The following is a 15,311-nucleotide window of genomic DNA, read 5'->3' on the forward strand; positions in this document are numbered from 1 at the left end:
TGTTTTTTATGAGATTAACAACTCTTTTAAGAATTTTCTTTGTAGCAGGGATTGCTACCTTCAGGCAAATTCATAAGTTTTCTGAGTATTGGGCGATCTTGAATTTCACCACAGAATTCTCTTTCATCAAAATATCCTAAGTTATTTATTTTTTAATGTAAAGCAGGCTATTTTCTTAAGAATCCTTCCTGATACTACCCTAAAATTCTCAGTTATGTTTTTCTTCTTTTTTTATGCTATTTTATTACTATTAGATTGAACTGGTAAATTTTTTTTTTTTAGAGATAGAGTCTCACTTTATCACCCTTGGTAGAGTACCATGGCATCACAGCTCACAGCAACCTCCAACTCCTGGGCTTAGGTGATTCTCTTGCCTCAGCCTCCCGAGTAACTGGGACTACAGGCACCCACCACAACGCCCCGCTATTTTTTGTTGCAGTTTGGCCGGGTATGGGTTTGAACCCGCCACCCTCAGTATATGAGGCTGGTGCCCTACCCACTGAGCCACAGGCACCGCCCTGAACTAGTAAAAATTTTTTTTTTTTTTTTTTGGCTGGGGCTGGGTTTGAACTAGTAAATTTTTTAAGGGCTCTTCTCATTTCTAAGAATTTTAATAGTTCTGGGCGGCGCCTGTGGCTCAGTGAGTAGGGCGCCAGTCCTATAAGCCGGAGGTGGCGGGTTCAAACCCAGCCCCGGCCAAAAAAAAAAAAAGAATTTTATAGTTCTTCTGCAATATGAAAGTAACTTTTTAATGTCATAGAAATGACACAGCATGATTTTTGGCCACCCCAAGTGACAGTGATCCTATAAAGCATAATATTTACTCTGAGAACTATGTTCTCCATAAATACATTTTATTTTCATTATGTCATTTGTATAAAGAGATTCAACACCACATTTATGATAAAATCCTAAAAAATAAAAATGAAATGTGAACAAATGTACACTTAAAAGAGCATCATTAAAAAAAGCATCTAATACATTTTAACATACTTGGCCCCAGGTTTAAGAAGAAGTACCTCTAGGCAAGCTTGTTATTTCGACATATCCATGGGAGGCCAGATCCTGAGACAGATTTCCCAGGTGATACTCATCTGCCGTGGCAAATGCTGTGCACTGCAGCAGGTCCTGTTCAGGGGGACGAGCACAACACAGGTTACCGGGAGGCTCAGCTGCCTGTGGGGCTTCAGGGCCACCTTACAGAACGCCATTATGCAAAGCTAATGCTCTGTGTTTTCTTCAGACATCCCAAAGCTCCATACAAGGGATGGCAATGAGGATGAAGAGGACAAGTGACACGGAGACAAATCTCAGCTCAACCTACAAAAGAACTTGCTGCTGCTAGCCAAAAACATGGGATGGATTATCCTGAAAGGGAAACCACTTCCTCACCGGTAGCGTTTCAAGCACAGACAGAACAAAAGATACAGAGAGGATTAGGGCATCATATTGGTGAATAGATGAAATGGTATTTAAAGTCTCCCCAGCCCTGAGTTTCCATGAGTTTTTTTCAAAGCAACTTTAATATTTGAGGAGATTTTCTAATTTGTCACTAGCCCTGCACAGGCAGAGTCCTTTAAATCCCCAGAGGAATTACGGTATTTCTACTCTGGTTAATAATACTAAACAAAATGTCTATAAAACTCAGAATGTGTCCTGGTTTGGCTAGTACTTTGGTGCATGCGTTGTTGAGTCTTATCCATGTGGATACTCACGTGTCTACACGACAGACATGTGTGCACGTGGATACTCACGTGTCTACACGACAGACATGTATGCACGTGGATATTCACGTGTCTACACAACAGACATACGTTGGATGGCCCAGTGCTCTGTTTTTTTCCACTATAGGTCACAACCTACATCAATTTAGTTGGCCCAAACCACTTTTTCAAAAAATAAAATAAAATAGGAAATATTATAGTGCATTACTCATAGTAAAGCATAGGAAGTTTTCTGTCACGTTACATAAACTGGCTTACTATGCCTGCAGAATGTTAAATACATTTCTTACTATGGGAGGAGGTCAACAAAGTTAACAGTTAGGATTTCAGACGTAGAATTTAATGAAAATTAAATAGTAACAACATTGAGTAACAAGAGTTAACAACAATGCCTACTTTACAGGGTTACCATATAGTTTAAACAGGCTGACGTATGTAAACTGCTCAAGACTGTGCTCAACATTTGTTGATTTTAATTGGTCAAAAGAAGTTTATGAGTCACTAAATCAACATTTATTCTTAGGACTTACTCATTTCAGCTCCCAAATTCCTTCCCCTTCTGTTACATTCCTACTATGAAATTTCAGAGAAGCAGTATATTAATTCCTTCCTCCCACCTCTGTTTCTTAACTCCTGGCCCTCTCCCAAGAAACAGCCTGACCCTGCTTTGCCTTTCCCTGAATCTGGTACACAGCTCCAACATGTGGTTTAAAAAGTAGCAGAGGAATAAACAGAGGACTTGAGAACCCATATAAACTGAAAAACCTAAAATAAAAAAAAAATCCACTCATAAGCAAAACAAGTTTAATTCAATTAGAAAATAATAGAAGTCAGACAAGCTGAAATTACTTGGGAATGTGAGGATAAATGGATATAGCACACTATTATTAGCAGATAACAGAAAAGCTAATTCACCTAGTCCCACAAGAAAGTAAGCACACACCAATATATAAGCAATGGATGAAGAGAGCCTAAGCCTATTTATTGCAGTATGGGGATCAGGTATGTGCTTAAGGTTTAGAGCTACAAGCATGAGCCGCTCCCTCCAAGGCTCTGTGGAGCTACTATTTAAAAAGTACAGAGTACCTGGCTGAAACAACGGAGTCCTGGTGGGAGGCACCAAGTAAGACCACAGCAGGCAGGCTCTACTCTGAGACCTGACAAATCTATTCAAGTTTGCCAGGTAAAATCAGGGTATTTGAGTTTGGATGACAGAATTACTTGTGCGACTGCTACAACTGATACACTTCATTCAGCTGGAGCGGGAAAAGCAAGAGGCACACAAAGGAGGTAAAAAGCTAGTCCAGTGAAGGGTCCTTCCACAACTGTGCTGGAAATGGTAGAGGCTGCCTCTTCCTAGAATCAGTTGTAAGCTGGCAGCTTAGAGAGCCATCCAACTCAAGAGTTGACTTACATGGCACGTCCAAAATTGAGCTGTCAACAGCCAATTGAAAGATTTCACACAAAATCCAGATTTCCACCATTTCTCACCCATGTGGAAAATCCGGCACTAATGACCCAGGATAGAGTAGGGGGACCCAGGCATTCCCACCTACGCAGTCCCTACCTCTCCTGTGGTCTCAGGCCTGGTTCACCACTGTTCATGTCACTGGTCAGGCCAATCTGTGCCAAAAATGCACATTATTTTTAACTCTTAAGGATGGGACTAAGTCACTCGATCACTATATTTATGAGAAAATATATTCTGAACTCTAGATAGAGGAATAAACACAATGTTTGTACTTAGTCACTCCAAGGATCTTTGTTGTAAGTCTCCTGGACGGTCGCCTTCCCTTCTCTCAGTATCTTCTATTTAGTTTGACTTGAAGTTCTGTCCAATGCAGCGTCCACGGCTCACCACACCACTTTGTATCCTCCTCAAACTTCTTGGATCTGAGTCTCTGTTTCACTTGTGGGCTGCTTTTATTGTTAGATGATTCACACGTTTTGAAATTTTACTTTTTAGACAGCTTTTGGTTTTGCTTCCTTTGCTTTTAAATTTCAAGTTTTTATTTAGGCTCATTTGGTAAAGGGAAAAAGAACTACAAAGTGTTTTGACTTTCTTTTTTCCCTACTCATCACAAGTGCTGATATTTAAAAAGCTTTCATTTTCATAAATGTCTTTTTGGATTTTTATAGTGAATATTAAGCATTAACTACATGTATATATGTAAAGCACACGGTAGGTTTTAGGATGGAGATTAGCAACTTGTCTTAAATACATGTGGCAAACCAACCTAACATAGTTATTAGATTTAGGGCTTTTCTATTTTCATTTGCTTAAAAAAACCCCCAAACAAAAATACCCCAAACCACTGTTTTTCAGTGTGCTTGGTTTCTCTGGCAACAGAAGGCATGTGCCAGCAGATGGCGCTATAAAGCTATATGCTGCTGGTTTTAGAAGCATCACATGCTGTGACGAACACTGACCAAAAAAAGGCTTCTTTTTATTCATGCTCTATTACTAAAAAAATTGGATCATGGCAATGTTGCTCCTATATTACCGAGATGTTTTGATGTAATAATTTTAAATTTGGTTTTTGTCCTTGATTTGTGCCCAGAACTCCTAAAATCTTTGTCTTGTCCTAAGCAACAGGGGCGATAATGGATAAGAACATTTTTTATTGTGATGTTTGGTCTTTGCCTTCAGTTCCAAACACAGAGCTTCTAAATCCTTTGGAATTTCTTGAATAACAGGAACATCTTTTGTTTTAATGAGGTGTCTTTAGGTGGGCTCCTGGAGAGCATCAAGATGGGGGCTAGTTGCCAGAAAGAACAAACCTGGATTAGAGGCCGAGAACTTTCGGCCCCACCTAGCCTCTGGGGGAAGAAGAGAGGCTGGAGATTAAGTTAATAATCGATCAAGCCCATGTGAGGGTGAGGGAACTTCCACAGAAACACCTCAACAGTGAGGTACAGAGAAGTTCTGGGTTGGTCCGTTCATCCAAGTGCGGGGAGGGTGATGTGTGCCAATCCCACAGGACAGAATCCCCCAAGTTCAGGGCTCTTCCAGACTTTACCCTGTGCACTTCTTCATCTGTACCCTTTAGGATACCTCTTGTAATAAACTGCTGAACATAATAAAGGGTTTCCCTGGGTTCTGTGAGGTGCTTTAGCAAATTATCAAACCCCAGGAGGGGGTCATGGAAGGCCCAGGATAGCTGGCTGGTCAGCAGTACAGGTGTCTGCAGTGAGGCAGTCTCATGGGACTAAGCTCAACTGAGGGGTCTGCATGAACTCTGGCTACTGGCAGGACTCAGCTGGATTGCAGAACACCCTGCCCCTGTCCAGAGCTGGAGAACCTGTTGATGTGGAGAACAGACCACATACTTGGTGTCACAAGTACTGGGAATAGAAATGGAGCATATTTACTAAGGGAAAAACCCATCTTCTCCCACAATGTACTGATTAGAGATGGAAAAGTTACAAAGCAAAGATACAGTTTACATTACTAGTGGAGTGCCTTACCCTGTAAGTTTTGTTGGTTATGAGCTATAGTGAGAAATCATTTTATGTACACACTATATACACAAATGTGTAGACACACCAATAATCATCCACAGAAGCTTCACAAATCAGTATTTTTCTTCATGTGCAGTATTTTCTATTGTTTCTTTTAAAAAATTACCAACAACCCACTAGTAATTTTATAACACACTGTGCTATAGTCTAAAAACACTCTCCTGTGCCAGGCGCCAGCTGCTCAGGCCAGCGGTTCCCCCCCTCTGCTGTTCTTCCCCTAAAAGACAGCAGAGCAGCACCAAGCACCTGTGCTCTCAAAAACTCAACTGACACGGGGTGGGTTAAATACCCAGGAGGTTATGATCTCTGCAAACTAGACCAGGTAAACATTTAATTATAGGAGAGAGCGTGACTGAAGCCTCACTCAGTCAATTCCAAATGCATGATGCTCCGCACAGGTGAGGGAGCAAGCTCAGGAGCCACTGTGGGAACAAGGCCAGGTACAAACTTTCTAATACACAGTAGGGTCTTTTCCCTGTCTCAGTGAGGAGTGGTATAAAGGGTTAAAAGTTTACCTTGTAAGCAAGGATTCATCAGCCCTATGGTATCCACGTTAAAACTGAAGTGGCCCTCAAGTGGGCAGATTAAAGTCAGCCCTCAGTCCTGGGGCTGTATTACCTCGTCACACCTCAAGACTGCTTCCTCTATGAAAAGTAAAATCCCCAGAAAACAATGTTCCAGAATTGTATTACTGCCCATCACTTTAGAGACATATGATTTTCCATTATTTTCCTTTGCTTTTAGAAAGACAACATACGGCTTCTGCCAAACTCCAACTAAAGTAATTGTCATGTTACATGATGTCTCCTATAAAAGGTCCCATGAAATTGATTCCTTAACTTCATTGTTGGAAAGGTTATTTTTCTTAAGTCATTTTTATGTTTTTTTTTTCTGTCTCCTCCACAACAATAAACAACAAATAATCACAGGAGGATTTCCTCTTCAATCGTTGAGATTCTCAAGACTAAATGTTCAACTAGATCATTCCTACTAGGTAATTTATTTCTCTGTTCACATCAACTGTTTGCTCTGACTTAAATGTGAAAGCATTTATTACCTCATTTGAAATGATGTTGAACTTGAAAAACCTACCTCAAATGGTTTCCTGGAAAGAAGCAGAAAAAAAAAATTCTAAAGAAAAATAAAAAATGGAATTCAGGAAAACTGCTTCCAAGTCTATGGACAACCCAAAGAAATAAAGCCTCTGTGATGTTTCACAACAAATCCCTATAAAAAAAGGGACTTCTCTGACTATATCTGCTTCTTCAGAAACTTGATGCCTGTGCTGCCAGATACAATAGAAGAAAAAAATGAACTGCTCTTTCCCTTTCTTAGATGTACCGTGTATTCAGGTTTTTACACTTAACATCATCTCAGTCACGTAAATACTGAATTTCCCAGACTAGTAATTTTGCCCCCAAAACTCCAGGCAGAAGGAAGGGGACCAGGTACCTGCACAAAGCTTTCATCCTTCACATCCTGGGTGCAGGAAAGCCATGCAAAAATTGAAGCCAAACAAGTGTCCAACCTAAAAACTGTTAACGCCCAGCTTCAGCATCTAAGAATTACTGACATACTGTTTCAAGGGATGTCAGTCACAGGGTAAAAGAAACAAAACAAAATTAAAAAAAAAAAAAAAAAAAAACAGCCAAAATTAAACACGCTCAGGATCAACTTTCTCAGCAGAAGATTTTTTTTTTTTTTTTGTAGAGACAGAGTCTCACTGTACCGCCCTCGGGTAGAGTGCCGTGGTGTCACACGGCTCACAGCAACCTCTAACTCTTGGGCTTACGCGATTCTCTTGCCTCAGCCTCCCGAGCAGCTGGGACTACAGGCGCCCGCCACAACGCCCGGCTATTCAGCGGAAGATTTTGAAAACACATTCTAACCTGTTTTCTGATAGATTTGTGAGGCATAATCAAGTTTAAAATATCTATACTATTTTTAATGTTGATAACTATTGACATTAAAGAGACTTTGCCTCTTTCCAAATCCCTTCCAATTTAATAAGCCTTCATTAAGTGCAAGGCACAGTTCCAGGTATTATGCAAGATACAAAGATTACCAAAGGGCTTAATTCTGACCTTTAAATTATTTACTACTTAGAGGTGAAATGCACTTTGTAACTGAAAAATTCTCCAAAACCTCTTAATGGTGAATAAAAAATACCTTCGTAAACCTTCAGAGGAACGAAAAGCACAATCTCTTACTGCTTTTTGATTCTACTTTGCCGTGTCATTCCACCACCCCATGCAGTTATCACAGGCTGATCAAGGATTACAATTTCTTAATTTGATGGAAAATTTCTAGTTTTGTTTTTTAAAAGCTGGGTGTTTTTTGTACAGTTCCATTTTTAGATCAGACTTACCATTAGTCCTCTTTTTCAAAGTATCGTTAAATCAATAACTAATCCTTTCACAAACTGTATTTTTATTTTTACTGCCTGTTTTGTTTTTATATGAATTACTAATTCTTAAAATTTAAGATTTTGATTCCCTTTGGACATATTAGGCTTCAAAGATCCGGAAGAAAAGTCTGGAGCTGGCTGCCAGTTGTCTCACAGGAGCAGCAAGGCTGTGGTGCAACGCACACTCGTTTGGAGAGTGAATGGTGATCGCTAAACACAAGTGCAAGAACCACACTGATTTACCTCATTCACAGACAGAACTGGAAGGTTGGTCCTAGATGGCTGCCTGGTCCTCGATGGTTTTAGTGGTCTCATGAGCTGTGGAAAGTCTTGTTTTGGAACAAACGTTTCTGTTGATATAGATGAATAATGCCTCTTTAGTATTTTTATAAACCATTTAGGACCCAATACATTCAGTTTGTGGGTCGCTTTCCTCTGAGCACCAAATGACTTCATGGTGGGAGGGTGAGATTTTTCTTCCTGGCAATGTGCAGCACTTAATGGAGACAATATGGTTGGATTTGATATTTTCTGGTTCGTTTCCAGGATCAAACCACCAGCTGCAGTATCAGGAAAGAACAAATCCAAGTTTTGATGTACTGTCAGTATGCTGCATTTTAAATTTTCAAATTCCTTAAGTGGTCCTAATGTTACATGAACAAGTTTCAGGCCCCGATGGGCTTTTGACAATATACGGTGAGATCCGGCCAGGGCTCTGAGAAGTCTGGTTGGCATCAACCACATCCCAAACTAAAAGAAAAAGAATTCAAAGTTCAAAGTTGTTGTTGTTGAAAATATATGCATTTCCCTAGGCAATATGCATATTTCTTTACAACTTTTTCCAAAACAGATACTTCTTAACCTAATTCTAGAAAAAGAACAAGGTTAAAAAAATAAATACAGTGGTGGGTGGCACCTGTGGCTCAAGGGGTAGGGCGCTGGTCTCATATACTAGGGGTGGTGGGTTCAAGCCCGTCCCCAGCCAAACTGCAATAAATAAATAAATAAATAAATACAGCATTTCTGCCTTTTTTTTCTTTAATCAATGTTTGGCCTTCTTATTGTTTTTTTTTTTTTTTGCAGTTTTGGCCGGGGCTGGGTTTGAACCCACCACCTCCGGCATATGGGGCCAGCACCCTACCCCTTTGAGCCACAGGTGCCGCCCAATGTTTGGCCTTCTTTCTGGAATATTATAAGATTATAAAGCTAGCGACATGACAAGGACCTTAAAAAGGAAAAACAGAGTGATAGGATCTCTTAGGTCAATAGCATAGCAATTTAAAAAAACACTGTGCTTACAAATTCTTTTTATCTGCCAGGCCTGGTGGCTCACGCCTGTAATTCTAGCACTCTGGGAGGCCAGTAGATCGCTTGAGCTCAGGAGATGGAGACCAGCCTGAGCAAGAGTCAGATCCTGTCTCTACTAAAAATAGCTGGGCGTTGTGGTGGGACCCTGTAGTCCCCAGCTACTTGGGAGGCTGACGCAAGAATTCTAGAGCCCAGAAATTCGAGACTGCTGTCAGCTATGACAACCAGCCTACATAGGCACTCTACATAGGGCCACAGAGTGAGACTGTCTCAAAAAAAAAAAAGAAATTCATTTAGTCAATATTTATTCAGCCTTTATGTTGAGACAAGAAATAAAGTAAGGTCAGGGACACATCCATGAGAGCACAGGGCACCAGCCATCACAGGGCTTAATTATGATTTTCTCATTATAATCCAGTGAACAGACCCTACCACTGAGTTACAGTATGAGATGCTGAGGAAATGCACAAAGAGCTCACCTGTTTCTACAAGAAGAGGCGGGCAAGGCTCCTCCAAGACATAAGCTGCTTCTTAAAGGAGAAGGTGCTTTTCGGGTTGGGTCTGGGGATGAGAGTGGGTGTAGGCATGTCAGATACACTCACGCACCAGAGAAAGGAGACAGACTGCGCACAAAAATGACTCCGCTATTTACAGCATAAAATATTCTTTAAAAGTTAAGCCCAAGTAGGTCATCAAAATCCTTAAAAGAAATAACATGTTAGTAACCAGAGATAAAAGTATGAATGAAGGTTCTCAGAACTGTCTGTCTAGCAGAGGAAACAGAATCCTGTGGGTACAAACTGCTGTGAGGTCCAAAGCAGGGAGCATGTCGGGAGAGGGGTGGGTGTGGCCTAGTCACAGAGGTAACTTTGAACTGGGAATTGACCCCTGGCCAAGAGGCCAGCAAATCAAATACCATAGGTACACAGTCTTATCTGACGAAGTGCAATCTCAGGGGAGGTGAGGGGGCTGCGAAAGATAAGGACTGAAAAGGAGCCGGCAACCAGATCATGAAAACATCCATTACGTCATCCCACAGAGCTTCAGGTAGGGAGATACCAGAGCTTTAAAATATGAATGTTACACGGTCAAATGTATTTTTTTTTTTAAGACAGGGTCTCGCTCTGTCACGCTGTTGCCCAGGCTGGAATGCAGTGATACCAATCACAGCTGTAACTTCCAATATGTAGGCTTAAGCCATCCTCCTGCCTCAGCCTCCCAAGTAGCTGGGAGTATAGGTGCATCAGCCTTTTTTTTTTTGTTAATTTTTTCTTTTTTAAGAAACAGCTTCCTGGGGTTGGTCTTAAATTCCTGGCTTCAAGCAATCCTCTTTGAGGTAAGAGGATAGCTTGAGTCCAGGTCGAGGTTGCTGTGAGCTATGATTGTGCCACTGCACTGTAGCCTGGGCAACAGAGTGAGACCCTGTTTCAAACAAAAACCAAAACAAACAAACAGAAACCCCAACTCCTGTCTGATCCAATTTTCTCTCCCAGGTACTGTACCTTTTTTCCTCTGAACTCCTTGTCTTATTCATTCATTGTCTCCTACTCCTATGATTTCCTTCCTTCCTTCCTTTTTTTGAGACACAGTCTCATTCTGTTATCCTGGGTAGAGTGCACAGCATCAGAGCTCACAGCAACCTCAAACTCCTGGGTTCCAGTGATCCTCTTGCCTCAGCCTCCCAAGTAGCTGGGACTACAGGTACCGGCTTGACGCCCAGCTAGTTTTTTCCTTTCTTTTTTTCGTAGAGACAGGGTCTTGCTCTTGCTCAGCCTTGTCTCAAATTCCTGAGCTCACGAGATCCACCACTTAGTCCACCCAGACTGCTAGGATTACAAGTGTGAGCCACCGTGCCCTTCTCATTTCTTTTAAACCCACTCCAATTGGGCTTTTATCCCTGCTACTTCACCAAAACTCCCTTGTAAAGGTCACCAATGACCTCTACTTTTCTAAACCCAATGGTGACTTCATAGGTCTTCATCTTATCTGACCTACCAAACAACATTTGATAGAGTTGATTACTCCACCTTCCTCGAAGCGCCCTTTTCACCTGGCTTCTAGAATACCACAGTGGTTGTTCTCCTTCTACTTCACTACTTACCCCTTTCATCTCTTTTGCTGGTTTCTCACCCCCTCAAGAATGGAATGCACCAGGACGTAGTCTCTGGGCCCCCTTTCTCCTTTATTAGGCTCTTGATGATCTCACCCAACTCATGGTTTTATACACTATGTATTCATTGATGAGTATCAAATATTTGTCTCCAAAGTATTCCCATAACCATCAAAAATGGTAACATGCTTAAAAATAAGCTTCTGAAATCTTCCCATGAAACTATTCTTCCCACAGTCTTCCCTATTCACAAACAGCAATTAAACCTTTACATTTGCAAAAGCCAAAAGCCTGGAGTCCACTTTAACTCTTCTCTCTGTATCCAATATATCAGCAAATCCCACTGGCCTTATTTGGACCAGTTCTGATCATCATACTGCCACTACCTGGTCCGAGTTAGATATTTCCTGCTGATTATCGTAATAGCTTCTTAAATCCTCTCCCTGATTCTGTTCTTAGCCTCCTACAGATTCTTCTCAAACAGTAACCAATGTGATTCTTTAAAAACTTAAGTCCAACCTCATCTTTTTCAGCACAAAATTTGACCATGACTTCCTATTCATTTACAATAAAAGCCAAGGCCCTTAAAATGGCCTGTGTGGCACAACAGTGGCCCACTATCACTACTCTGACATGTCACACAGCCTCTTTCCCTTGGTCAATTTTCTCCTTGTTCTGACCTTCACACCCAGAGTTCCTTAGGTCCTTCTTTCAGGGATCTGTAAGACTCACTCTCTCACCTCCTTCAGATCTTTGCTCAAACGTCTCCCATCCATGGAAGACTTCTCCAACCACTTCATTTAAAAGAAACCACCAGGGCCAGATGCACTGATGCATACCTATGATCTCAGCACCGTTTGAAGGAGGTTGAGGTAGGAAGATCCCTTGAGGTCAGGAGTTCAAGACAAGCCTAGTCAACACAGTGATACCCTGTCTCTACAAAAGATTTCAAAAAGCCATGTGTGGTGATGTGTGCTTGTAGTCTCAAGCTACTTGGGAGGCTGAAGCAATGCTTCAGCTCAGAACTTGGGCAGTTTACAATGAATTGCCATGACATCATTGTACTCCAGCCTAAGTGAAACAGTGATATCTTGTCTCTAGGTGAAAAAAGAAAGGAAAAAGGGCACAACCAGCACCTATCCTCTACCTTCCTCCACTTTATATTTTGCCATTGTGTTTAACATGGTGTGCATACTCTGAAGGGTTAATTTACTAATTCAAATAACTGAGTTCTTACCTTGGACCAGGCATTGTCCTCGTTGCCAAAAAAACAGCCAACAATAAAACAGACAAAAATCTTCGTTTTTTTGAACCTTACTTTACACTGGATGTGACAAACAGTAAGCATACATCAGTAAAGTGTGAGTGACAATGCTGAAGGAAAAAATAATAGAAGAGGAAAGGATGGATTTTTGTCTCCTCTACAGAATGTAAACCCCTTGAGGACAAGAGAATTTTTGAGTTGTGTTCATGCTGTATCTCCTATAACAATAGTACCTAACACATAGTAGGCATTCACTAAATTTTTAAAGTGGAATACAAAACAGTTACTTCTTGGGCAGATTTCAACTTTTAAAAAACAATACTACCAATTAAGAAAATAGTTACAGGGCGGCACCTATGGCTCAGTGAGTAGGGCGCCGGCCCCATATGCCGAGGGTGGCGAGTGCAAACCCGGCCCCGGCCAAATTGCAACCAAAAAATAGCCGGGCGTTGTGGCAGGCGCCTGTAGTCCCAGCTATTCAGGAGGCTGAGGCAAGAGAATCGCTTAAGCCCAGGAGCTGGAGGTTGCTGTGAGCTGTGTGAGGCCACGGCACTCTACCAAGGGCCATAAAGTGAGACTCTGTCTCTACCGAAAAAAAAAAAAAAAAAAAAAAAAAATTACGTTATTGAACTTTGCAGATATCAGCACGCACTGTCTCAATAAAGGATGCATCAAGCGTTTATTAAGTGCTTTTTTATTACCAGCTAAGTCCGCCAAAGGTCACTGTAAGAGGCAGGGGGTGACGGCGGTACTAGTGTAAGTGGGAGGGCTCGCGCAGCTGGGAGCGAAGGCGCAGACCTCGGTGCCCGATCGCAGGAGCGGCTAGGGAAAAAAGGAGCGCACTAACCTCTGGGCCGGAAAAGAAGGAAGCGTCAAGGGCGCAAGCTTCCTCGGCTGGACCGCAGGGAAAGAGCCAGCAGCCGCACGGATCTCCCTCCGCTAACCGGAAACTGCGCAGGCGCACAGAACTCCCGCGGGGGGCGGGCCAGGTGGGACTGAGGCCGCCTGGAACACGTGACTGTCCGACCACGTGACCCTTGCCTCCGCTGCGACTTCCGCTCCCTAGGCGCTGGGCCCTCCCGGTCCTCGCCAGCTTCCGCCTTCCGCCCGCTTCCTAATCTGCCGCGGAGTCGCGCCTGCTGTAACCGCCCTCGTCCCCGGAAGATCGCGTCCTAGAGCCAGTCGTTGCTTGTCATTTGTACGGGCTCCAAATAAAGTTTTCTCATTCAAAAAAATTTTTTTTGAAGTCACACGGCTTCCTTTTTCAGCTCCTCCTCCGCAGCAGAAGCGCTTCAGTTCCTGCGGCCGGTGAGACCCGGGCGTTGGGGCTGCGCGCGCGGGACGGCATGGCGAAGCCTCCGGCGTCTCTCTCGGGACAGGACGTAGGGTTTGTCTCGCTTTTTTCCTCCCCACTCCTGTGGAAAGCCGGGCCTCGCCGAGAAGCTGTGGGTGACTAGCGGAGGGCGCCTCTCCCCCCGGGCTGCGCTCGAGCCCCACGGCCGGGCTCGGGTGTCGGAGGCTGGGTCGGGGCCCAGGGAGTCCGGACTTGGATCAGCTTCGCATCCTTTTCCTCGCGGTCACTATTAATTGCGCCTTTGGGGAATTAAAATTCTCCGTTGAAAGTTAAGAAATCTCACATCTTTTGAGAAATGTCTTCCTATTGATCAAATCATCGTCTCACAATAAAAAGAAGTCTGTACATTTTGCTTTTAGTCGTGACTTTACAGATTGTGGGTGACGTTGTGGGCGCGACTGTTATGTGAAATAGGTCCGTACTTCAAAGTGATGCAAAAGATGAGAACACTTTGAAGAAAATGACCCTACCTGGGCAGGAAGTAGATTGATGTCAATGGGGAGCCCATGGCCCCAAATTTAAGCGGACATTTCAGGGTCGTGCGAATGGAGGGGGAAGTGTCCCCGTAAAATTTGCGCTGGACGCGCCTTTGGCATCACCCTGGTCCTGGCCAAGGACCGTAGACCATAGGTGCCGAAAGTGTAGTGGTTAGAAACATAATACGTTACAATTAGAGTAAAATCTCAAAGGAATATCACTTCTTATTGTATCTGCTGCCTTGGAAAACTCAAACGTCAATTGCTTTAATGTTGCTTCTGTCCCTCCAAAGTATTAATGATTTTTAAAAATTGTGATCAGAGTAGTTACTTTGCATATTAAACCTAATGACTGTTTTAGGATACTCAGACCACCAGAGTGAGAAAGTATTCGCAGTTTTTCCTTAAAATTCTATAGCTATCATTTGTGGAAATGGTTTAAAAACAAATACTCAAGGTATTCATCAAAAATTGTCTTTTGTGGCTTGAAGATATAAACACTGATCAGCTAATCTCTGTGCTCTATGTTTAAAACGGAACAGAATTTCACCATCCAGTAGCCTGTTTTTTCTAACTGAATTATGTATTTCTTAAGGAAGTATTTTTTTTTTTGTGATTTTTGGCCGGAGCTGGGTTTGAACCCGCCACCTCTGGCATATGGGACCGGCACCCTACTCCTTGAGCCACAGGTGCCGCCCCCTCTTAAGGAAGTCTTTTTTTTTTTTTTTTTTGTAGAGACAGAGTCTCACTGTACCGCCCTCGGGTAGAGTGCCGTGGCGTCACACGGCTCACAGCAACCTCTAACTCTTGGGCTTACGCGATTCTCTTGCCTCAGCCTCCCGAGCAGCTGGGACTACAGGCGCCCGCCACAACGCCCGGCTATTTTTTTTTTTTTTTGTTGTGGTTGTTGTTGTTGCAGTTTGGCCGGGGCTGGCTTTGAACCCGCCACCCTCGGCATATGGGGCCGGCGCCCTACTCACTGAGCCACAGGCGCCGCCCAAGGAAGTCTTATATAAAATAATCTGTAACTCCTGGTTTTTGTATAAAATCAAGAATATTTTTAATTTTTTAATGCAAGTGTAAGTTTTTCTTCATTTCCAGCTTTCTTTGTTCCTCGACACTTCTATAAAATCTCTAATTTTTTGG

At 42.7% G+C, this 15,311-nt stretch overlaps 2 protein-coding genes across 7 annotated transcripts in view; one reads left to right on the forward strand and one right to left on the reverse strand.

The window, feature by feature from the left end:
* Positions 1-13,320, reverse strand: part of RMND1 (required for meiotic nuclear division 1 homolog) — a 38,972-nt gene extending 25,652 nt beyond the window's left edge. For both annotated transcript variants that reach the window (XM_053592439.1, XM_053592438.1), the window contains exons 1-4: positions 13,183-13,320; positions 9,441-9,522; positions 7,897-8,403; positions 1,020-1,128 (exon numbers count right to left, since the gene is read on the reverse strand). In XM_053592439.1, the coding sequence (XP_053448414.1) occupies positions 1,020-1,128; positions 7,897-8,397 (610 nt within the window). In that variant the 5' untranslated portion in view covers positions 8,398-8,403; positions 9,441-9,522; positions 13,183-13,320. The remainder of the gene's footprint in view (positions 1-1,019; positions 1,129-7,896; positions 8,404-9,440; positions 9,523-13,182) is intronic.
* A 150-nt stretch (positions 13,321-13,470) lies between these two features.
* The window catches only part of ARMT1 (acidic residue methyltransferase 1), a 205,892-nt gene continuing 204,051 nt past the window's right edge, over positions 13,471-15,311 (forward strand). For 4 of the 5 annotated variants that reach the window (XM_053592417.1, XM_053592418.1, XM_053592419.1 and 1 more), the window contains exon 1: positions 13,471-13,722. In XM_053592417.1, coding sequence (XP_053448392.1) covers positions 13,682-13,722 — 41 coding nt within the window. In that variant the 5' untranslated portion in view covers positions 13,471-13,681. The remainder of the gene's footprint in view (positions 13,723-15,311) is intronic. The other variant, XM_053592420.1, reaches the window with a different exon arrangement.

Source organism: Nycticebus coucang, chromosome 5, assembly GCF_027406575.1.
Source record: "Nycticebus coucang isolate mNycCou1 chromosome 5, mNycCou1.pri, whole genome shotgun sequence".
In the NCBI taxonomy this organism is placed as follows: domain Eukaryota; kingdom Metazoa; phylum Chordata; class Mammalia; order Primates; family Lorisidae; genus Nycticebus; species Nycticebus coucang.